Consider the following 23223-nt stretch of genomic DNA (forward strand, 5'->3'; position numbering starts at 1 on the left):
CTAGCCATTCCCAGAACCCTAGTACCCTTTTGCTTCCAGTCTCCTCCTTACTTCGCCTCCCCAATCCCCGCCACCGGCATCGTCTCCGGCGACCTTGAGCTCGCATAAGACGAGATGATGGACTCCGACAGCGAGCGCTCAGTGCCTCGCCTCAGCGGCGGCCCCCGCTCTGGCGTCTTAGGCGTGGCCTCGTATCCCGTAACAGCGGAGTCGATGCGGGTGTGGGTTGCTTGATGTTCAGATACTACTGGCTGGGTGGCGAATGATGGAGGGGTAGATGCGTATTTCGGACGCGTCAAGCGGTGCGGCTGTGGTGGCGGGGTGCGAGGTTCACTGAAAGAGGAGGATGCTGTCGGTGGGCTGTTCGCTGTTGAAGGGGTTTTAGGGAGCCTTTTGTGCTTGCCTAATGGCGTCTTTGAACGGGTGGGTGCGGCGTCGGTTGGTGCATGCGGAAGGAGCAGATCGCTTGGATCCGCCGCTGCGGATCGCGGTCTGGGAGTGTGCGGTGATGAAGATGCGTGAAAGCTGGAGATTCCCAGACCGGCTAGGGGAGCACTGCCGTTGGTGGTGTTCGAGCGTGACGACGCCGGCGAGGGGAGAGGCGGGTGCTTCGAAACGTTGACTAGGCGAGGAGTTGAGGTGACACTCAGAAGCTTGTCGATCTGCGACGCAGCCTGCTTCAGATCCTTCTTGTAACCTCTGACGTCCATTTTATACAGGATAATGTCCCGAACGTGGTAATCGATCTCTCGCTCGAGCTGCTTGATGCGGAGCAGAGGATCCGTTTCCGGTTCGTAGACCCTAACGTTAAGGTCTTTTGCCATCATCGCATGGACACGAGCTTCGATATCGGCCATCATGCGGACATTTTCGCTCATTCTCTCATGAAGTGCGCTGTCTGGACCATCCTCCTCTTTAGCAGCACGTGCTGCCTTGCGTATCTCGCCTTGCAGGAGAAGGTCCGTAATGTCCAATCTTCTCCGTTGATCCGCAAGCTGGGTGTTGAGCTCAGCGTTCTGAGCTTTCGAAGCCCTCAATTGTGATTTCAGCCTGGCGTTCTGCGCCACTTGGCGCTCAGACGCATCACAGAGCTTGACGAGCTCGGCGCACCGATGCTCTACATCGTCGTTGTAGAGACGACAACGCAGATTTTCCTGCTCCAGTGTGTGGATATATCCCGACTTCTCTTGCAGCTGAGCTCGCACTTCTTCACGCTCCTTGGCAAACTGGGAAGTGACCTCAGCAACACGGCTTTCGTGCTTTTCACCTTGAATTTCAGCCTCCATGAGGCTTGCGTACTGTTCTGCATCGTGCTGTCTGATAGCAAGCTTGTAAATGTCGGACTGATCCGGCTGTCGGCGTAAAAGCTCGTTTTCTTTAGCGAGCTCCCACTCGCGGTGCTGCGACTGCACATACTTTCGCCTCAACTCCTCGATATCGCTGTTAGCCTCTAGCAGGTCGATTCTTCGTGTGTTGGCCTCCTCTAAAAGTGCTTCGTCTTTATTAATTTGCATCTGCGCAACGTCGAGCTTTCCTTTGAGAGAGTTGACCACGGTGCACATTGCACGCTCGCTTTGTCGAGATTTTTTTAATTGGCTAGTGAGAGTTTCGACCTGACTCTGCAGACGGTCCACCTGTCGGAGCCGATCATTCTCCAGGTTCGGCCTCTCCGTCGGAGTAGATCCTTTCGGCGTGAAACTGAGTCTTCTCCTGATGCGTTCCATTTCGGATGCGGAATCCTTCAATAGTTCTGACGGAGTCTCTTGTGCGGAATCGGAGATACCTGTAGTTACTGCTGGTGTCGTAAATGTCTCTCGTGAAGTTTGCAGCGGCGACGAGGAGATATTAAGTGTGACGAGCGTATCCTGAGCTAGTGGTTTATTAACTATGGAACAAATCCTACTGGAACCAAACCTACAATTCTGACTTTCGCCTAGTGATGGCCGTCGCTGGCCCTCTAGAACGTGGACGTAAGTCATCAACGCAGCGACTTCCTTGCTGTGCGCCTCCTTTAAACTGGCGATATGTGCTTCGTGCGAGTTTCTCAGAGCAGCGACATCGGCCGTCGTGGCGGTCGTGGCGGTTGTTGCGCGAGAGTCGCAATTCTCCGTCACGTTTCTCATGTGGATCGGCTCACCATGGTTCAGCCAAAGCTTAGATGGAGCGCGTACCAACTATTCATCTTGATGTCAGCAAAATGAACGATTGTCGCCACTTAAGTGGTACCAGTCGTAGTACGCATCTACAACAGTCGCAACAACAACGTGTAAAGTGACTAACCTCGCTCTTGGGCACGCTGTCGGCGCTCACCGTTCGGGAAGTAGCTGGGCTGCTTCGTAACATCATTGGCGACAATAGAATCGAACTCCCGCTATTGGATTCAGATGGCAACGTCACTGTATCAAAACTGCTACCTTTTCCACCGACAAAGCGCGAGGTGCCGCTACGATGCGTGAGAGCGGGTGATGGATGTGGACTCGTGCTCAACACCGTTGTTGGGGCCAGGTTCCGCTCACTTCTGCTCCGCCTATGCTGCGGGACAGTCGAGCATCTGTCTCGACGCGTAATCGGCGGTCTTTGAAGCGTAGGGCCCAACATGCCATGCTGCCGTTCATTGTCTGCGCCACTGGGTAGCTCGCTCGGCGCACGTATTCTGGGGCTTGGGAATCCTTGGTTCTCCAACAGAATGGAGCCTGGCAACTCTGCAACCATAGGTGTCGAAGGGGCAGTGTGCGACCTCGGCCGACCTGGCAAAGCTTTATGTAAAGGTGATCGTGGGTAGGCTGTTAGGACTGGGGAGCGCAACATGTCGTTGACCACAGCAAGTAGGTTCGACGCGGAGCTGACAGCGGAGCTAATTGCCGCATCGTGAAGGACAGATGCCGGGTATGGGCAGTTGGCATAAGCGTCGTGAGGTGCAGAGACTGCGAGTTTTAGAGGCGAAGGTCGATGGCCGTTCCTAGGGGACTTCTACGTATCATTAACAGATTGTCTCTTGATGTTGCGCCTGCTGCTCTGAATGGATGGAGAATACCTTTACATCCTTTTTATTAATCCAGTATATCTCATTATTCGTGCCGTCGTAAGCGTCAGAGTAAACGGGCATCAAACCGCCCAGAGGAGCAATTTCGCGGCATGCGACGGCAGCATTCCGGCGGTCGCCTTTCGTCCATGTCCAGAACCGTGAAGCCATTGGTATACATAATACACGGGGGTTTCACATTGAAATGATAGCCATGGCGTGGAGCGAGAGGACGCACATTGAGATGCACTCAATGGCCAAGATGAAGAACAGAAAAACAGAGAGTGACACAAAGAACTGATATGTTTTCTTGCTTAGATACTCTACATGGAAGCTCTACCCAGACTCCGGCGCCTAAACGTCTGGAAATAGGCCTGCGGATACATACGCGGCGCAGCTGGGGAGCGGGAGCGGCTTGGGCTGAATCCTCCTGCAGCCAGAATCACTGGATGACGGCAATTGTAGCAGAAGCACTGAAACAGGCGAGGCCATCTGAAACGGAGCAGCAGGAGATATCTTGAGGACCAATTGTGGTGTTGATGTAGCCGCGGAGCAGTGAGGCTCAAGATGAACGCCTCGCTTGGCGTCTCCAAATCGGTGCTCGACCTCTTTTCTTGACCACTTCGAGCGCCAGCTAAGCTCTCGCGCAGCGCGGAATAGAGCAGCCATAATGCAAGCACCGAAACACTGCAGCATGTACCTAGGCCGTGTGGAGAGTTTCAAGAACTGAAACTTCCGAGGATCTCTGCTGCCTCCAAGCCTCAATCAAGTCACATCTCTGCGGCCCTCAAGTCAGCACAGTATGGCCAGCTCAGCGTCTGCGCACCGCCATAGATGGCGGTCTCCGTCTCAAGAAACATCTCATACCTCCCGGACCGCTGACCGGCACCGTCTCCACGACACGGACTCTAGAAGGCGACACTACTCATCAAGCTCCGAAGATGACCAAGAACGCCGGAGGAGGGGCGACGACAGGCGTAAGGACGAGAACATCCGGGCAAGGCCGCGCCGCAAAAGTCGGGACAGGAAGGCGGACGACTATCATGGCCGCAGGCATCGCTCTATAAGCCCTGCGGAGAGGGAACAACCACGGAAGCGAAGAAGGAGCAGGAGCAGGAGTAGAAGCAAGAGCAGAGATTCCGATCGCCGCTGGCGGAGGAAGAGTCGGAGCAGAGACAGGAGCGGAGATTACCACAAGGAAGGCAGAAGAAGACACAGGGACAGCAATCCTCGCTCCACTAGCCCACCGTCACGACGCAGAGCCGCATCCCCAGCGAACGGCCACACACGCAGATCCCAGCGACGCTCACGCAGTCCAACCAGCTCCCGTCGTCCCCGCTCGCACTCTCGCTCGCGCTCACCACCACGGAAGCGTCGTCGGAAGTCCAACAGTCCCTCCCCCCCGCCGGCACCTCGCTCCCGCGCCGCCCTCCCCGACCAAGCAACCGCCTTCCACCACGAGACCCCCGGCGCCCCAGCGCCCCCACCGGAGAAGCAAAAGCCGAACCTCAACCCCACAGGCCTGCTGGCCAAAGAAACCAACACCGTCTCCATCGGCGGGGCCTCCATAGTCCTGAAATACAACGAGCCCTCCGACGCGCGGAAGCCCTCCGCCTCCACCCCCTGGCGGCTCTACGTCTTCAAAGGCCGCGACATCCTCGACACCATACCCCTGCACACGCGGTCGTGCTGGCTGATCGGGCGCGAAGAGCGGGTCGCGGACTTGTGCGTGCGGCATCCGAGCACTAGCGGGCAGCACGCGGCGATTCAGTTTCGGCAGACGGTTAGGGTGGATGAGTGGGGGGAGAGGGATGTCAGGGTTAGGCCGTATGTGATTGATTTGGAGAGTAGTAATGGGACGATGTTGAATGGGGAGAGGGTTGAGGCGACTCGGTTTGTGGAGCTCAGGGATGGGGATGTGCTTAGGTTTGGGGAGAGTGAGAGGGAGTACGTTGTTATGCTGCCGCCGGCTGATAAGAAGGGGTGAGGGAGGTGTGAGGGGTTTGTGAGGGTTTGAGTCAGGCCAAGGTTGGTTGGTGGACGCATACAGCGCCTCTGTATTTATCAGCGCTCGATGCAGAGATATTGCTTGGACGGAACTCGGTCGATGAGTGCTTGCATCGCGCTCTACAGTGCCAGTGACTCCTCAAACGTAGCCTTCAGCCACGCACACATAAAAGGCAACATCAGCAACATTCGCTAACCCTCGATTACTCAAGCCCCCACATTTTCTCTCTCGACAACAAATCCCTTCCAATCCACCTCTCATATCCCCCCTCTCACACGTCCATCCCTACCCTACATCTTCGCCTTAACCTCCTCCTTCGTCGCCGTCGCCTTCCCCGCCATCTCATGCGCAGTACCCTTGGCGCGTCCCGCCAACTCATTCGCCTTGCCCTTCGCCTGCCCCGTCAGCTCCGACGCGTCCGCAGACGTCTCGCCAGTCACTTTGCCCGCCATCTCCTGCGCGGTGCCCTTTGCGCGGCCGGCCATCTCCGACGCCTTGCCGGACGCTGAGCCCACCACGTCGCTGGTCGTGCCCGTGGCGTTGGTGGTGCTGTCGCTGACGCTGGAGGTGGTGGAGCCGACGGTGGATTTCACGGCTTCGGCGGCTTGCTCGCCTTTTTCGATGCCCTGGGAGGGGAGGTTAGTGGGTTGAAGGGGAGGGGGAGAGGTAGAGGGAAGGTAGAGGGAAGGGGCCGGAACGGGTGGATGGAGGGTTTGGATGGATGGGAGCGGGAAGGAAGACGAGTGCAGCTGTTGCTTTGTGTCAAGGGAGGAAGAAGGGAGCCGTACCTTCACAGCAGCGTCCGAGATGGTCCTGTCAACCGCCTTGGCAGCATCCTTCGCGACCTCTATGGGGCCCTTCTGGAAGCGGACGGAGGTGGAGAAGAGACGAACGTTGCGGGCGAGAGCTTGGCGGAACATTGTGATGGAAGGTGGAAGATTGAGGTTTTAGTGTCTGCGGGAAGTGTGCTGTTGGATGGAATTGACTGTTGTTGTGGTTGCCGTGAGGGAGCTCGGGTCAGCTGTTTAAGTGTGAAGCGGAGAAGGAGCTCTCAACCGAGTGACGTAAAACGGAGGCCCGAGCTCCAACGCTCTTGCTTTTCTGGCATCAAGTCCGCGTCCGCAGTTTGGATATTGACGTGGCTATGTACGCAATTCCTGTCGATGGTATGGGCAGATGAGTGCTCACTGCGTAGATGTTGAGTTATCTAGCGAGGGCAGACTAGAGCTGTCATGCGGCAGTCACAGATGAGGTATCCTAAGTCTTAACGCGTGTACGCGACCTCGAAAATAACCCAATTGGTTATCGCCGTGCCATTGTCGATTTGTATGCAGAATTTGTTCAATATCTACGCCTAGATCAAGAGCTTAACAGCAGCGTTCCTGCTACGACAGCCCCTTCATCGGAGAGCCCCCTCCGTCAATGCCATCAGCGACATCTTTTTGCTTCTCCTTTTTCCGCTTCTTCTTCTCTTTCTCCTTTTCCGACCCTTCGGGTCTAGCACCCTCAGCATCCCTAGCCTTTTTCGACTTCTCCTTCCTCACTCTGATTCGTGCAGGGTTATCGGTCGAAGGTATACTGGGTATAGCCTCTTCCCTCGCATGCCTGGTCTGATCCTCGAAATGAGACTCCTCAGTCCGTATGGTTTCCTCGGTCGTTCTCTTTTTCTTCTTAACGGACGTTTGCGAAATCCCTTGATCACCATTGACCGCGTCGTGCTTGCGCTTCTTCGAAGGTGAAAAGACTGCTGGTGCTTCTCTTCCCTTCGGCGCGCGGAAGCCTATCTGGCTCTGTTCCTCCACCGGTGAATCCTCGCTCTCTGACGAGCCAATACTCCCCGGATCGTCGTCGCCAAAGCCAGATGGCCTGAAGCGCATGCGGAGGCCCTTCGGTTGCTGGCGTACTACTTTGATAGCGGGTGTGTCGAACGATGCAGCGGCATCCGAGCCCCTTGTCGGATCTGCCTGCTTCTGTGACAGCTGCGGTAGGTGGACCACTTGCTGAAGGTGGAGTGTTTCTAGATTCCCTGCCGGCACGGGTGTGTAGCCTTTCGCGCCTGGCATCAGAACCCTGGTGGTTCTCTTCTCGCCTTCCGTGTCTGCCTTAAACCCATAGCTCTTGCCTTTGTACTCTAAGACAGCATCTCCGCGAAATACCTTGTCCAGCGCAACCTCTTTTATCGATGTGATCGGTACTGTTGCTGGTGCCGTGATGTGCCATATCTGCTTGCCCTCGAGTTTTTTGGGATTCAGAAGATTCGTGATATCCGACGAAGGTGCCGCGGAAGTCTTGACAGCTGCGAATCCAGCAGGGGGTTCGTACGGCGGAGGTGGGCGGAAATGTGCCGTTTGCACTTGTTTAGCTGGCGGTTTTGCTGGCTCTGCCGGCACGGCTTCGACCTCGCTCTCCAACTCGCTGCCGCTTCCCTCACTTGCACTCCCGCTCCCACTGATCTCTCCCTCCTCCTCTGCACCGCTGCTTGCTTGTGACCGATCGTCTTCATCGCTCTCCCCTTTGCCCACATCCTCATCACTCGGCACTGGTGGACTGTCCAGCTCTGTCCTCTTGACGTTCTCGGGTCTGGGTGTCTTGGTGTTTTTCAGCTTCTCCGGGTCGCTCTCGCTGCCAGCGCTATGCCCGCTACTGCTGCCGCTGTGCGACTCATCGTCGCTCTCTACAACAATCTCTTCGCTTAACGGTGGTGCTTTTCGCTTCGTTTCATTCAGCTTTGGGTCGCGCTTGGGGTTCTCGCCGGGCAGAAGCACGCGCTGGGCTTTGACCTTTGCCATAGTAATGTGTTTTGTTTGCGTCTGGATATAAAACCTAGCAATTCGAGCTCCTCCCGAGGTCGGGAAGCTTTTTTGGACGAGTGGCAGAACATTGGAAAGCCTAGGTGTTTTGTTCACCGCCCATGCTAGCAAATGCCAAGATGATGCAGGGTATCTGAGATGCAATTCTTCCACATCCAACGCCGACTTTGCGAAAACCGACATAAAATTACAGTACAATGGCAGGCGCAAGCGACAAAGCTCGGTTTTACTTGGAGCGATCGGTTCCGGAGCTACACGAGTACGAGCGCAAGGGCATCTTTACTAAGGTCAGCTCAAGCCTGAAGCTTTACTTGCGGAGGCGCGATTCCTAACCGACGCTGCAGGAGGAGATCACCTCAATCGCGAAGAAGAGGTCCGGCTTTGAACACGTCCTCAACGCGCGAGGCTCTCACCCATCAGATTACGCCCGCTATGCCACCTACGAGATGAACCTTGAAGCTCTACGAAAAAAGCGCATACAACGACTTGGAATTAAGGCGGGCGGCCACGCGGGACAACGACGCATATTTTTTATACTCGACCGGGCGGTGCGCAAGTTTCCGGGCGACCTCGGGCTATGGATGCAGTACATCGAGTTTGCGAGGGCGGAGAAGGCGATTAAGAAACTGAACGAGATCCTTACCAGCGTGCTCAGGATGCACCCCACCAAGCCGGAGCTCTGGACCTACGCCGCACGATATGCTTTCGAGTCGCAGGGGGACATGACGAACGCAAGGAGCTATATGCAGAGAGGCTTGCGCTTTTGCAGATCATCAAGAACGCTGTGGTTAGAGTACGCGAAACTCGAGATGTCGTATGTCGCGAAAATAGCCGGACGACAGCACATCTTGGGATTGGATATTGACCGAGCGAAGAAGCAAGTCGCTTCTGGGGATAAGAGCGATGCGGATATGATTGCGCTCCCAGAAGTTACCGCAGAGGACATCAATCCGAGCTTAGGAAAGGACGACGCGGTTGACGAAACCGCACTGCATAATCTTGCTTCAACGCCTGCGCTGACGGGTGCCATTCCTGTGGCTATCTTTGACGCAGCGATGAAGGAGTACAAGGATGATCCTGCCCTCGGCGAGCAGTTCTTCGACGTCTTTGCGGAGTTCGACCGAGTGCCTTGCACTAAGAAGATTCTGCAGCATATTGTCGACCACATGCTGCAGCACTCTCCCAACGCCATTGCCACGCTCGTCTGCAATTTCAGACTACCTATGGTCGGAGTTGACGCTGCCTCTACTGACTTTCCATCAGCTCTGGGGCTGTGTCTTCAGCGGATCAGATCTGCTTTCAAGCAGTCGCCGCAAATCAAGGCGCAGCTGGCGGAAAGGGCCGTCATTTGGTTGCTACCGCTTCTTCGACTCGATGAGCTAGATCCTGCCGTGCATAAGGTTATGTCGAGTTCTCTGCGCCAGTTCATCAAAGCGCTTGTGCCTGGACCTTCGGCCAACACTCCTGCTGAGGGCGACAAGCTTGCTGATGTCGTTGCCAAACTTGAACAGGATAAGCGGCATGAAGACGCGCAGCTGTTGCTGTCCTACGGTTCCAAGCAGCAGAATTCTAGTGGCCGATTACTACAAGTCCAGGCTTCGATATCAGGGTGAGTGACTAGACAAGTCATATGACCGGATAATGTGACAGGAAGATATCCGAACTCCAAGACTTCATAGAGACCGAGCGTTGCGCCCTCACAATCTACCATCCGTGAGACTGCCAAATTCCCTCCGCGAGAAACGCTATGCCCAACCGTGCGAAGATTACCAGGTCTCGATAAATCCTCAGTAGTCCGACCGACTTCCGCCTTTCCGCGCGGTCTTCTTGACACTGTGAGTTTTCTTCATTCTCAACCGATTCGCGTTATCTGCCTTCTGCCTACAACCGGTTAACTGACGACTCCAGGATCATGGAGGAGTAAGAATCTACGCACAAGCCTGCCACGCGCTCTTTCTGGGCTTCGGATGTCTCGCCGCGTATGACACCTTGGGCTACCTCCCGAATCATGTCGTGGAGTCTGAGGAAGCAGCCTTGGACATTGTCACTTTGCTTTCTGCTGTCATCGGCTTGGATGATGATGGAATCGGTTTTGCCCGCAAAGTAGCGGGAGCTTCGTAATCCCGGATGAAGAAGGCTAGGGACGAGAGGGAGCAGGGAGTCAAGCGGTAGCCGTAGAGTAGCCTTAGAGTTGACTCTTGCAAACGTTAGTCGACGCAAAACAATCACACTCACATGCCATACTTGTTCACATTCTGTCCTCCCGGCCCAGAGGATCTACTGAAAGACACGTCACATATGCTCCGTGGAATGGTATCCGGATTGAACCTAGCAAGCCATTGTCGCGCCGCTGCTACCTCTTCGTCACTGCCAGAACCATTCTCTGTCCTTGACGAGAGGAATCTTCTGCTGAAAGATCCCCATACCACGCGCGGCGATCTGCCTAGGCTTGCCGGCCGCGCAACATTTCGCAGCATACCGCTCGTACGTTGCTACGTTTGACTTTCTGGTTTGCTTCACGAAGTCGCGGTCCGGGGGTGAAGGAGAGCTCTTAGTCAGCAGCCTAAGCAAAAATTCTATGCGTCCATACGTCGACATCACCTCCACCTCGCGTCTTCAGCACACCTTTCGCCAACATTGAATTCGCCAGCGCATCTGCTTCCAGTTGTAACTCACCGACCTACTGACTCAGGGAGAGTACACCTGCCCAAACCCATCCTCCGTCTCCGCCCCTCGTCGCGTTGTCGCATAGCTCGCCTGCCCTCTCCATTTATCTCAACCAGCCTGGGAGCCCAGAGAAGCGCAAGCTGACCGTCACCACCCCCTTACCTTGTCGATGATCTGAATTGAGACGTTTGGCATCCTCACCGTCCACTACGTATCCCACGCTTCGCCTTTGCTCACAGCAGGCTCCGCATAGATGACCCACAGTCCTCCAACAGAAGCACCTGAGTTCCGTGGCAGAACTCTCACTCCCGTCTCTCCGAAGCCCGTCCACTTCCCTCAAGCCTCGAACGTACCAATCCTTGAGAAGTCCATGGAACCGAACTTCAGTGAAAGCGCTGCGCAAATGCTAGCTCAGTCCTCCGCATACCAGTCGCAGCAGCAAGACCAGCCATCAAGCGATCCATCCTCATCCGGCTCCATCACGTATGCCGACCCAGGAGTTGCGAATAATGGCTATAGTGGGATGGGGGGTGCGGCATTCCAGGCGAACGGGCAGGACGACTACGCGAGATCGCTAGCTTTCGACGGGGACGGTCAAAATAATCAAGATACTGCTGCAAACCAGTATTACCCGCATACACAGTTCTACACCACTGATGCCTCCAGTGAAGCTGCCTCTGCCTCACAGCAGACATATCGGGCGCCCGACCCCATGTCCTACAATCCTTTTGCCGGCAGCCCTGGTGCAGGCGCATTCGCCCAACAGCCCCCAAACCACAACGGATTTCAAGGATTGTCGCAAGACTATGCGCCAAGCTCCACACTGGGTGATGGCGCTGGTGGTGGGGTCAACATCCAAGCATTGCTGGATAACTTGACATCATCCACTCCTCAAGCTCCGCCTCCAGGAGTATCGGGCAATTCCTCCTCACCACGCCTTCCACATGCCTCCCAAAGCTTCTCATCGAGCCATACTGCCCCTCCATCAAGCGCGACTCTCCCCGGCAATCCCAATCTACCACCACGACCACCCCCGCAAGAAAAGCCGGCCACTCATCCCAATTACGCACCTGGTGATGACATTCGCTCGTACCACCCCCATAGCCAGAAGAATCCTGGCGCCGCCTATCGCTCCCAGTCCGGACTCCCTCCTCTGCTGACTGCTGGTGCCAATGGTCTGCCACCGCCGCCCGCGCCATCATTCCAGCAATCTACGCCCGTTTCCGCCACCAAGCGCACGCAAAGCCCTGCTACACCAAACCAACGTCAGCGAGACCCGTTGCAGCGACGTGATAAAGAAGATCTAGATGACGCTGATACCCCTTGGGGTCCGGAAGTTCAGAAGATCTTCGACGAGTTTCTGCAAGACGAACGAAATTATGTCACGGAAGGCCAGTGGAACAAGTTCCCACCCAATTCACGACTCTTCATCGGTAGGATTACTCGAGGCATTCGATCCAAGGGATATATAACTAAGTCAAATACAGGCAACCTGCCTACGGAGAAGGTCACCAAGCGTGATTTATTCCACGTCTTCCATAAGTATGGTAAACTTGCTCAGATCTCCATCAAACAAGCTTACGGCTTCGTACAATTCCTGGACGGGGGTGCTGCCTATCAAGCGCTCCAAAACGAGCAGGGCGCTACTGTTCGGGGAAGGAAGATGCGTATGTCCACCCAGCCTTCACTCAGCGCGGCAGTCTGCTAATGAGTGCAGATTTGGAGATTTCTAAGCCTCAACGAAACACACGTAACGCAGACGGACAGAAACAGAACAACGCGAACAATCGCGATGGGGCCAGGAAACGCTCCAGGTCTCCGGACTACAGTCGGGGTGGAAACAACCAGCAACAACAGCGCGGGATTGATCGTTACACTAGTGGATCGCATGGCGGATCACAGAGGGACTCCTATCGTAGCCGCGATGACTACCGGCCGAGGCGTTCGCCATCGCCTCGTGGCTTTCATGGCGGCAGAGGACGGGATCGTAGCCCCGACCGGTACGATGGGCGCCGAAGGAGCAGGTCGAGGTCGCCGTACGGCCGCAGCCGGTTTAGGAGTCCTAGTCCGAGGCGGGAGACCGATGATGACTTACCCCTGCCCAGAAGGCGCCCGGAGAATGTACCCGACGTGCAGGTAATCGTGCTAGATGATCTTGATAGGTATGTGAGAAATGCTTCTAATACCGAGCACATGCTAATTTACTGTCTGCCAGGAACTTCATCGCGTATGTTGAGCGATCGTTCGTGGACGCTGGGCTGAAATGCGACGTGCTGCTTCTAAGCTCTCGTCTCCCTGAAGCGGCGGTCGTCCGGAGGCAGATCTTAGAAGGCGTACAGGCTGTGACGAAGCTGAGGAACGTACATCAGACAACCGGCAAGATACCCTTGCAGGTGTTTGATAGGAGAGACGGCGTCGACAACGTCCGATTCGAAGGTATGTGACTGTCTTACACATATGACCTGCAAAGAGCGCCAGCTCTAACAGTTTTCTTAAGAATACGAAAATCTAGAGCCATCGATCTGCGCCCAACTGGTCCTCCGCGCCAAACAAACTCACGGTGCCCCTCAACCACAGCAGCCAGCTTACGGCATGCCGCCCGCAGCATATGGCATGCCACCCGTCCAGTACGGCCTTCCTCCCCCGCAACCCCCTCCACAGCAATACCCTCCACCCCAACATCTCGCGGCTGCTATGGGCAATCCGAGCCTCAGCAACACCATCGCCAACCTTGATCCATCAAGCCTACAACAACTTCTCGGAGCGATGCAGCATCAACCCGCACAGACGGCCCAGCAGCAACATACCCAGCAACAAGCCCCGCCTCCAGCCCTGACCGCAGACCTTGCGCGCATCCTCGGCGGCACTGCGCCAGCTCCACAACATCAGACTCCGGCCTACAACCAACCACCACCGCAGATGCAGGGGAATCCGTATGGTGCGTTGGCGGGCAACCCGGCGCTGGCGTCGCTACTGGGAGGGGTGGGCACGCCGCAGCAACAGGTGCCGCAACAGCAGCCTCCGCCGCAGCCGCCGCAGGGGCAGCAGCAGGGGCAGCCGGATATGCAGGAGATCATGGCGCAGTTGGCGAAGTATAGGCGTTGAGTGCTTCGCGAGTGATGAGGTTGATGGTGGTTCGCTTACTGGAATGCAGATTGAAGAGGGTATGCAGCCGCCCTATGCGGGGCGGATATTTGAGGGGTTTATACTCTCTCTCTCCTCTCATGCCGATAGCTCAACGCAGAGTCTCGGAGAAATGTCAAGCCGGACGAAGGTCATCGTGGGCGCATTTTGGAAGTGAAGGTGTGGATGAGGTGTCTCCGATTCTGCGGGAGTGGATTCTACTGCAAGAAGAGCTCCAGCACATGGGCTCGTCTAGAAGCTTTGAGCTCAGCTCGTGGACTGCGTCGCATCTGTGAATCTTTGGGGCGTTTTGGAAGTGCGGGTGGGACACTTATCTCTACTCCACGGGATGGCCGGTTGGGCTCGGTAATTAGCAGTACCGTTTGATTTCGCGTGGTTTCTGTTCGGACCTGTTCGCTGTGCCGGCGTGCCCTGGCCTCTCGTGCTTATTCTTAGCGAGGTGTAGGCGCTGTGGTTTACTTTACTCTCGTACATCGCGTTTGCCAAGCGGTTCGTCCCCTGATATGTAGAGGATTTAACAAATAAATGTTGAAGCGCAGCGAAATCCAAGTGTAACAGCTGCTTCACATCTATGCGCTACGTAGAACAACACCAATGCTGGTGGACGTATCGATGATGGTAGACGAAACTAACGCGGCAGAGAAATAGCTTCCCAATGAGGACATGCTCGTTTTCCGTAGAACGCCGCAGCCGAAAAAATCCACTGTTATCGAAGAAGCCCGTCAAACAAAGGTTCTGTCGGAAGAAGGCTTTGGAGCTGGCAGTGTATCATCACGATGAGGGAAGTTCGAAGCAGTCATCAAGCCTTGAGAAACGGCCGCCAACTGTCTGGAGGGCCTCGCTGCCCTGACGGTGCGGACCGTTTTTGGGCTGGCCGCGGCAGATGTTCCGAACCGCCCGTCCGCCTCGTCTGTCGGCCTCGTCCGTCTGTCGGTCGGTTTGCGACGTTCTACGGAGGAGCCGATATTACCCGTTTGGGACGCATCCCGCTGAGCCTCCAGGGGGCGCAAATAACTCTCCCCGCCGAAACGGGTTAGAGTCACGTGCTGTCTTAACAAAAAGACAGTGCAGTCAATGTTAAAGACTTCTAGGCTAAATTATATATATATACCCTTATACCGACTCACTACATCGATGTAAAGCTTTCCCATAACCGCTTCTTAATAGTTATAGCCTCTCGAACAAGATTAATGCGACTATAAAGAGACAGCACGTGTTTCTACTACTTTTCGGTGGGGAGAGTAAGCTTTAGTCTTCCTCGTATCGACAACATTGCACGGCACCATCACAGCCACAAATCCGGGTCCTCGTCTCGGAGGCCCAGGCGATGAAACCGCACGTGCTGAATTTTGAGGTGTTGCCTGTCGCGGTGAGGCTGAGCAAGGCTGAGCAAGGCTGAGTCGGTTGCACTTCTCTGAGCGACGCTCTTGTGTCCTCGACAACTTGCCACCCATCCCAATCTTCTCTTCTCCTCGGTCTGCACCATACTGCTTCAATCTGTTCCACGGCGGTTGCGGCACAATGATAACCATATTCGGCAACGGTACGAACACAGTGCCTTGGACACCCGAGCCTACGAGACGCGGGACATTCTCGATTCTATCTAGTTGTATTTTGACGACATTCTTGTGCATCTGGACTGCTGTTCATCTTAATATCCCTGAGCATGGCGATCCCGAACTTCCATGGTATAGGCGACGCCAGTTACGACGTAAGTGCGGATGGCTCCTTCTGGGCCTACTAGCACCCGAAATGGTGGCGTATACCGCTTGGTTTCAGTACAGGGCGGCACAGCAAATCCTACAAACTGTGCAATCAAAGTTCGGGCAGAGGCCTGCTTCATCATGGTTTAACACTTTCTCCCGAGAGTGTGGTACCAAAAGCGAGCAGGCTCCACAAGAGGTAGGAGTGATTCTATTTAATAGTGCTGGCATACCCATCGTCATCAATTTTCCTCGTACTCAAGTTTTTCTTCTCGATCATTACTTAACACCCACCGCTTCCTGTTTCCTGTGACCTGTCGCCAGGTCTCCCTGCGTTGAGATACACACCTCTTGAGATGATGATTCATGAGCAATGGAAGAGGCGATCCAACAGTCTCTGCTAGCATTCTCAAGCGTCTACCCATTATAATTCTTATCATATATATAGCGGAACCTATGTGGCAGCGTTTCAGGATCTTAGTCCTCGTATTCCAGCTCACAAAGCCAACTTGCTACCTTCTCTGGGCTCCATTTGCCAATCCCAACGGATAGCGGCTTGCTGACAGTATGCTTGTAGCCTACAAGCCCAGTAGGAGCCGATCATCCTTCAATGCTCAGACATCCCTGGACGATGACGCATGCATTTTATGCTGTCATGGGAGGCTTTGCTATAGACACCCCAAGGGACCAGCCATTCCTCCCTGATGGCCGCACGCGGCGAGTGTTGACTGGTCATGGGTTCAAGGACTTAATAAAGCTCCGGCCTCAGCTTTGTCCAGATATATCCGAAAGCTGTATCGTGGATAAAAGCAAAGCTAGTGTCTTAGCGAAAACTATCGTTTGTATTCAGGCATCTTGGTTCTGTCTCAATTGTGTGATCCGGATGACAGAATCTCTTCCAATTAGCCTGCTCGAGGTAGGCGTAATATTAAGCCCAGGTTATCAGTGTTGTCAATAAGTAGCTACAGTACTTATTTGTTCCGCATTGGGAAATAACGATCCAGTAACGCCGGTTTTCGGTGTATTTGCCAAGCCGGTGACAAAGCCAGCCTACGGGGCACTCCTCACCAGCCTGGATCTATGAAGCTCGGTTGGTGCGGAGGGGTCAGAGAGGGTAGTAGTGAGGTCATCATCCTCGTCTTCAATAAGAACCCCCTTAACCAATCATAGCAGCAATTATCTAAGACTCCCGCAACCAAACATCTAGAACACCTGCCAAGACCTTAGATACCACGGTTCGGCGGCTCCGGATATCCTCCAGACGGTTAGCAGCAATACCGCCGTTATTGAAGATCCAGTACCGGGCCCTTTCAATTCAAATAATGACTTAACGCCGACCGATTTGTTGACAACACTGCAGGTTATTACCTCTGGCTGACAGTTGTAGTTGAACACCTTAGGGCACTCCGTATGCGCACTGCTAATCTACTTATTCTGGTGGTCTAAGCCACTCGATGTAGAAGAACCAACGATAGTTGAAGGGGAGGATGCATTGCATCTGTTAGCATTTATGGAAATGACGACTGAAACATCTAGATACAATGATTTGGAGGCGACGCTCATAGAAGTCAGACAGAAATCTTCTGCACCAAACGGAACTCACACGTGCAAGAAATGCCCAGCTGATGCCGAACAATCAGAACGGAGTCGTTCCCCGGGTTTGGACCTTGGGTCTAATTCTCGATCTTCCCCCATAGGACAACAAGAGATTACCTCTGCCAGGAGAGTAGGCCACACATCCAGTGAAGGCACCCTTGACACGGTTATCGCAACTGTGGTGCAGTCATTCCAGGATAGCGTTGGCTCATCGCCCACTTCAAGTGCATCTATAAAGCTTGAAAATGGAGAAGAGTTGCTCTCAACCGGCCTTATCTACAATCCTGTTATTCCATACACATCGTCCATAACCTTATCTCCAATCGATGTCAGGAGATGGACTCTGGCGGCAGAGCTCCTTCGAGAAACCGCGGACGAAACCGCGTTAGAGCACAACGGGTCTATTGCAGACAGGATTCGTAACATGCCGCCACTTGACCTCAATCCGTATACTGGCTCAATGTTCTGGAATGGAATCAACTTCTCGGAGCTCGCTGTTCTGAATGCAGCTGGAATTCTCTATGGCGGCCTTCATGCACTTGCGTGGACCGCGCCCTTCAGCAGCACCGCACAAAGGTTGCTCTGGCGAATCTCCTCTGCATTCGTTATGTGCTTCGGAATTCTCATCACAGTTACTGTTCTTGGCATCTACTACAAAGCCGGGACTCCGTATCGCATGTATCTCCGCTATAGGAAAGTGCGTCCCTACCTTGTTATCATGCTTTCTTTCCCCTCTATCGGTTATGCTGTTGCAAGGGCCTATCTAGTCATCGAGTGCTTCATCTTGCTTTTTGATTCCCCTATTGGCGTTTATGACGTACCTGCATGGTCGCGTTATCTTCCTCATATCTCCTAAACAAAGAAGGCTTCTTGTAGACCACTCCGAGCTAAATGCATACACTGTAGTGCATCAACACAAAGGAGTCGTTTCTATTGCTAAGAATCGCTCCAAGCACCGCTGCGATACTGCTACATGTGTTTCACTACAAGTGTTATGAAAACCACCATGATGCCAAGCCTCTACGAGCTTACAGATTGAGAAAGAACAGTGGGCTTTCTTTCATCACTCTCGGATATCACATCGAAAAGATCGTTAAAGTGCCGTAGTTCCTTCCGAGTTCCCTCACGGCTACGGCAAATCTTCAGCACTCCCCAGAGCTCTCAACCGGAGCTCTCGACACATACCACACCCGCAAAAACCACAGAACCCCAAGGAATCAACAGCGGCCGAGCCCGAATAAGACAATAGAACTATTAAGCCACCGGCTCCGCTACTGCGTGTACCGCACCGCCACAATCCACCTAGCAGGATGTTGGAGGTGCAACTTGTGCTGGCACTCGGGATACTTCACAACAGCCAGAGCAGCCCGGCCGCAACTAAAGCCTCTTCATACCCGTAACATGCCATCTGGCTGCCATTTACAAAGCTGCAAAGAAGTCCTGCTGCCTCCGGTCCTGTGTGGCAGATGCAAGTACGATAGCATGATTCGAATCTCGCGATGGGTCACCTTCTGCACTGCGAACAAACTCTATCTAACAACTCCCCTTTGCCCATATTCCAGGGCTGAGTGCTGTCCTGAAGAGCGTGAAGAACGACAGCACAGAACTGAGACCTCTAGTATGCAAGAGCCCCAGAATAACACCACCACCATACCATCCCTCTTACCCCTTTACGCGATATGCAGTATCCAGTCCATGCCTATCGCCGTTCAGTCGAAGATTGGGAGCTCCGGCTCGAGAGCTTGATCCTCTTCGACAGCTCCAGTATCATCAGGAAGAGCCTCTTGCGTTTGCTCCGCTGACTTCACTGAGCGCCTCCGCAGCTCCTCAAGCTTCTGGAACCCAGCAAAACACCACACTCCTAGCTGCGGACTCGCGTGGAGATAACTCTTCCCCGATTCGCCAACCTCTACGCAGCCGGGTGACGTCAGCCTACTGACACCCGTCTTTGACATCTGACTGAGTCGTTTGGTTGGATCTGAAGTGCGCAAGGCGTTGTAGACAGGAGCGATTTTTGAGGAGTGTGAGGAGATGGCAAGGGCTGGATCAGCGTCTTTGGTTGGAATGACAGTGTTGTTAATATGGAGAAGGATGGTGGTGCTGTTGATATCGGAGTAGCTAGGGGAAAGACAATGTTCTAGCAAGTCCCAAAAGCGTATGAATAGCTTTTTGCAGCCTGTTGGAGCTGTGCTAGCTAATGCAACGCCTGGTGAGTGCTTTCTTAATCTCGGCTAACGTGCTAACGACGAGACGGTAGTTGGAATACATGATTCATTTCCGGCGCTCACCACTGATATCTGCCACTCTTTGAATAGCCGCCATGTCCAGACCAATACGTTGCGTACGGTGAAGCACCATTCAGCACATCCACGAAGTTCCTCGCAATGATACGGTCGGCTTGCTCACTGTAAGCATATTAGCGCAAGCTTCCAAAGCTCAGATCATTCAAGGCATACCTCTTGTGTAGCTCGTCATACCACAAAAAGCTATCTGAGCTGGTCCCTTTGTACTCAAGTACACAGCCTGTCCGATCAATCTGACAATGGTTCTCCCAGCCCGACACGTTCGCCGGCTGAGTTCCGTTGAGATACTCGGTTGGGTTATGATAGATGTCAGACAGCAGTTGCCAAACGTCAAAGTTTGCGAAATTGGCACCGGGATATCGTCTCGCAATCACGGCCTCGAATGGTGCCTGGTACCGGAAGATCGTGTTGGTGGATGTTGTGTATTCGTGCATAATTTCAGCGATCTGTGTGTGATTCTCCGGTTTGTTGGGCCAGTATGGGCCGGGTCCTGTGCCGTTCAGGGTGTCATTCGCATACAGTGGCGCGAGCTGCAGGGGTGCATTGTTGAACAGGACAAAGTTGCGCGCGCCAGAGTCGTAGAGTTGGTCTAGGACGGTGTAAACGCACGACGTGTAGTCGGAGAGGACTTTGCCGGGGACTTGAGAATTAGTCAAGAAGGCCCAGACGCCAAGGTCATTGGTTCCGATCCATAGAGAGTAGACAGAATCAGAGGCGGTCAAGACTGGGTTAAAGTATGGTTCAGTCGTGTTGATGCGGACCGAGGCTTTGTCTGCTAGAAAGGCTGGGACCTCGTACTCAAGGACGGAGGGAAAATTGGCGTTGATGGCAGGGAAGTACCTATAGGTGAGATGTTAAACGGAGCGACCATGTTTTTGAGGCGAAGCTTAGGAGATAGCTTCAGGACTTCAGCATACGGTTGAGCGGACCTCGGTGTGATCTCGTTAGAGCATACAGCGCCCGATACTGCATAGTTGTACAGTGTCATCTGTGGCACCCATTCACCGTTCACGCTATCGCCTGTATACTGGACCACATATCGAGGCCACGTTCGACCGCCACCTGCAGTACTGAAGCTCTCCGGGAGAAGGGTGCCCGGAGGAGGAGCGGAGCCATTGTTGGTCGCAAAGTAGTTTAGCCGATTCTCATCCGTATAACTGTCGCCGAAAGTAACGAAAGATTTGAAGTTTTCCACATTCCAGACTGATTTCGTACGTTTGGGAAGCCGAGCACTTTGAGCTAACGCTACGAGAAATGCACAGCATAGAAGAAGAGACCGCATCTTTGCGGAGTTAAAGTGACAAAGAGGAGTAGATAGCGAATAGAAGATGGAGAGCCGTACAATACCATCATATAAAAGCCAAACGCTCCATTGCAATAGACGCCGAGGCTCTCTCGCCGGCCAAAAGGCTCGAGTACTGTGACGTCTATTCAGCGGGGAACCTACAGCTGCCGTTCTATCCGGGAGCAATTGCAGGGTGTCTACGCGATCGAGAGTTGAAGCTCTCCTGCAGGGAAAGTTAGAGCAGAAGGTAAAACGGCAAAGCGGCCTCCGACACCGGCGAGGAGTCCACATGACTGGTTTACTAAGCACGGAATTCTGAAAGTTCTGCTGTTTACTCAAGATTCGTCGCTGTCGGGTGAACTCCACACTGCGTACTGAGGCATTCACACGTGAGGTACTCCGTATGGGGCGGATACTGCAGACGGGATATTGTACATATTCTCAGCCGCACGCCAAAATCAGCCACTTCGGTACGAGACCGCACTTCCCGCTGTCGCGCTCAGGGGCAGAGAAGCTTATATGGCGCCAAGAAACCGCTTCAAGCAATCGTGGCTGGCTGAAGGCGGTCGGTAAAGCTGTATCGGGTCACTGAATGTCGGAGATCCCGCGTCAATTCCAGTAGAGCCGGCGCCTCCGCTCCGCTTTTCGTGAGGTATTTCCAGTTAGGTACATCGAAGCTTCTCCTTTCATGTTCTGGAACGCCTGCCAATCCCGAATTAGTTCGAACTCAGCAGGAAGCACATAGCTTGAATGCAGCCGCAAGATCTTGAGCGCAGGGGTCTACAATGTCTAGATGCGGGTTTCTGCAGACTTTCTGTAGACGAGCCTGTCCTCAGCTGCACTGTCTCAATAGCTTCATGCGTTGAACATACTATAATTGCTCGTGGCGTAGAATGGAGAGAGCTGACACTGTTCTCGACCGTGAGCCATGGCTGAAGAAACTGATCGTTCTAGCCGTTAATCCAAAGTCTAGAGTTTGTTCGATTCTCTGTGTATCTTTTCAAGATGGTATATAAAGCCTCAGTGTTCCGTCCGGGTCTTGACCATTCCCGTTCTTCTCTACATCAGATCGACGTCCACCGCAGTGACCTAGGAAATATCACCAACATGAGAGTGGCCATCTCTTCTATCCTCCTCTCTTCTCTTGTCCCTCGGGCCCTCGGCCAGGTTTCTTTATCATTAGTATGCATCACGAAAGAGGGCAAGAACTCGTTGGCCAGCGTTGGCACTACGACCACTACACTATCTCTCTTCTCCACCGCCAAAGAACAGTTCACAACCACGCCATCCAGTACTGTCATTCCCCCACCAGACTCGACGACCATGACAGATACTGCCTGGACAACTGAGACAACCACACTGCCAACGGTGACGGATCACTATACTTCGTCGTCGACGATCTATGACACTTCAACAGAGACCGCCACTATTACAACAACTACTATAACACAAGTAAGCCGACTTCTCCGTCGTCACGCTCAAAGCTCTGTTCTAATCGATTTTGGTAGATTGATAGCTACACCACGACTACGCCTACGACCACCATCCCAACCTCACCCGGCTTTATCCCAGTCGCTTCTGGTTTTGGTTTCCCAGGCTTCAAGAAGCGCATGGCTGATGCTGCTATGCGCTTTGAGGCACGAGCCAAGCCACCAACAACCGACCTACCGATACTCCAAGCGGAACCTGGCAACAAGAACAAATTCCCGGAAACGGTCTCATGCACGGAGATTGCTTTAGGCATCACCACGGAAACGAAAACGCATACCGCGAAGAACACTGCTACTGTTACAGCCGAGCCCTCTACCATCACAGCGTGGACTACGACGACCTTGACAACCACCAGCACGGTCGTTCCGCCCAACGTCCAGGTCACAACCGTTTTCGTCCACTCGACGCTCTTGACTGAGACAGCTACACAAACGAACACAGAGACTAGCACAACCAGCAGTACGATCACAGTAATCGCCCCAGCCTCAACCTACTACGCTGCCTGCGGACCCGAGAATGTTGTCAGAAATGCCAACGGAGGCACTTTCAATGGATTGCAAATCTCTGGCAGTATCCAACCCAGCTACTGGTCCAAGACCCCGACTGCATACGACTGCTGCGTCGCATGCATGAACACGCCAAACTGCGCCCTCGCCAATTGGGCGAGCGGAACATGCATGGTTCACCCTATCGGCGGGACTGCAGGGACGAGTGGAGGAGTCTGCGACGTGAAGCACTATTTTGGCAACTTCTTCCAGAGTGCTGGTCTCGGTGACCCATGGACTATTAGCAATGGAAACTGTGGGCAGTTTTCGTACGGGTTCGGAGCCTGCTATCGACTCAACCCCAGCAGAGACTGTTAAGCTGTGAGAGGGGTGAGCTGTGGCATGGACAACCTGGCTAGTGCCTAGATACGAAGCATGAATTCTACCTAGCTAGTATCGCGATGAGAAGTTGTTCCAGTCACTTACCTGCGCCCCCAACTGCACAATAATGCTGTGACTTTTCTGTACCTCGAGCGACAGCAAGATCCGCTTGAGGGGTTGCAATGAGCTTCGCTTGACATGACTTAGTTCTACAAATATGTTGTTGAGGAAAGTCTGCACGGTCCCACAATTAAGGATATCATTGCGTTGTGGCGTTGCTTACTGTAAGAACAGAGTTGAAGTGCATAAAATCTGCTGCTTCCTTGCT

General features: G+C 53.8%; 9 protein-coding genes across 9 annotated transcripts; 4 read left to right on the top strand and 5 right to left on the bottom strand.

Annotated features, from left to right (window-relative positions):
* Positions 1 to 47: 47 nt before the first annotated feature.
* W97_04442 (uncharacterized protein) lies at positions 48 to 1724 on the bottom strand (the record flags this gene model as incomplete). The annotated part of the gene is made up of 1 exon (XM_007782332.1): positions 48 to 1724. One exon carries the CDS (start codon positions 1722 to 1724, stop codon positions 48 to 50), a length of 1677 nt encoding a protein of 558 aa, XP_007780522.1.
* Positions 1725 to 3824: 2100 nt separating this feature from the next.
* On the top strand, positions 3825 to 5009 carry W97_04443 (uncharacterized protein; the record flags this gene model as incomplete). Its single annotated transcript, XM_007782333.1, has 1 exon — positions 3825 to 5009. One exon carries the CDS (start codon positions 3825 to 3827, stop codon positions 5007 to 5009), a length of 1185 nt encoding a protein of 394 aa, XP_007780523.1.
* A 311-nt stretch (positions 5010 to 5320) lies between these two features.
* Positions 5321 to 5950, bottom strand: W97_04444 (uncharacterized protein; the record flags this gene model as incomplete). Its single annotated transcript, XM_007782334.1, has 2 exons — positions 5321 to 5656; positions 5819 to 5950. The coding sequence occupies 2 exons, from the start codon at positions 5948 to 5950 to the stop codon at positions 5321 to 5323; spliced, it is 468 nt and encodes a 155-aa protein (XP_007780524.1).
* Positions 5951 to 6415: 465 nt separating this feature from the next.
* W97_04445 (uncharacterized protein) lies at positions 6416 to 7819 on the bottom strand (the record flags this gene model as incomplete). Its single annotated transcript, XM_007782335.1, has 1 exon — positions 6416 to 7819. One exon carries the CDS (start codon positions 7817 to 7819, stop codon positions 6416 to 6418), a length of 1404 nt encoding a protein of 467 aa, XP_007780525.1.
* A 218-nt stretch (positions 7820 to 8037) lies between these two features.
* W97_04446 (uncharacterized protein) lies at positions 8038 to 9453 on the top strand (the record flags this gene model as incomplete). The annotated part of the gene is made up of 2 exons (XM_007782336.1): positions 8038 to 8127; positions 8185 to 9453. The coding sequence occupies 2 exons, from the start codon at positions 8038 to 8040 to the stop codon at positions 9451 to 9453; spliced, it is 1359 nt and encodes a 452-aa protein (XP_007780526.1).
* Positions 9454 to 9627: 174 nt separating this feature from the next.
* On the bottom strand, positions 9628 to 9850 carry W97_04447 (uncharacterized protein; the record flags this gene model as incomplete). The annotated part of the gene is made up of 2 exons (XM_007782337.1): positions 9628 to 9721; positions 9777 to 9850. The coding sequence occupies 2 exons, from the start codon at positions 9848 to 9850 to the stop codon at positions 9628 to 9630; spliced, it is 168 nt and encodes a 55-aa protein (XP_007780527.1).
* Positions 9851 to 10760: 910 nt separating this feature from the next.
* Positions 10761 to 13612, top strand: W97_04448 (uncharacterized protein; the record flags this gene model as incomplete). The annotated part of the gene is made up of 5 exons (XM_007782338.1): positions 10761 to 11940; positions 11995 to 12174; positions 12225 to 12669; positions 12723 to 12943; positions 13005 to 13612. The coding sequence occupies 5 exons, from the start codon at positions 10761 to 10763 to the stop codon at positions 13610 to 13612; spliced, it is 2634 nt and encodes an 877-aa protein (XP_007780528.1).
* A 5622-nt stretch (positions 13613 to 19234) lies between these two features.
* W97_04449 (uncharacterized protein) lies at positions 19235 to 20535 on the bottom strand (the record flags this gene model as incomplete). The annotated part of the gene is made up of 3 exons (XM_007782339.1): positions 19235 to 19355; positions 19407 to 20093; positions 20183 to 20535. The coding sequence occupies 3 exons, from the start codon at positions 20533 to 20535 to the stop codon at positions 19235 to 19237; spliced, it is 1161 nt and encodes a 386-aa protein (XP_007780529.1).
* A 1110-nt stretch (positions 20536 to 21645) lies between these two features.
* W97_04450 (uncharacterized protein) lies at positions 21646 to 22892 on the top strand (the record flags this gene model as incomplete). Its single annotated transcript, XM_007782340.1, has 2 exons — positions 21646 to 21990; positions 22047 to 22892. 2 exons carry the CDS (start codon positions 21646 to 21648, stop codon positions 22890 to 22892), a joined length of 1191 nt encoding a protein of 396 aa, XP_007780530.1.
* Positions 22893 to 23223: the final 331 nt, after the last annotated feature.

Source organism: Coniosporium apollinis, assembly GCF_000281105.1.
Source record: "Coniosporium apollinis CBS 100218 chromosome Unknown supercont1.19, whole genome shotgun sequence".
NCBI classification, from domain to species: domain Eukaryota; kingdom Fungi; phylum Ascomycota; class Dothideomycetes; genus Coniosporium; species Coniosporium apollinis.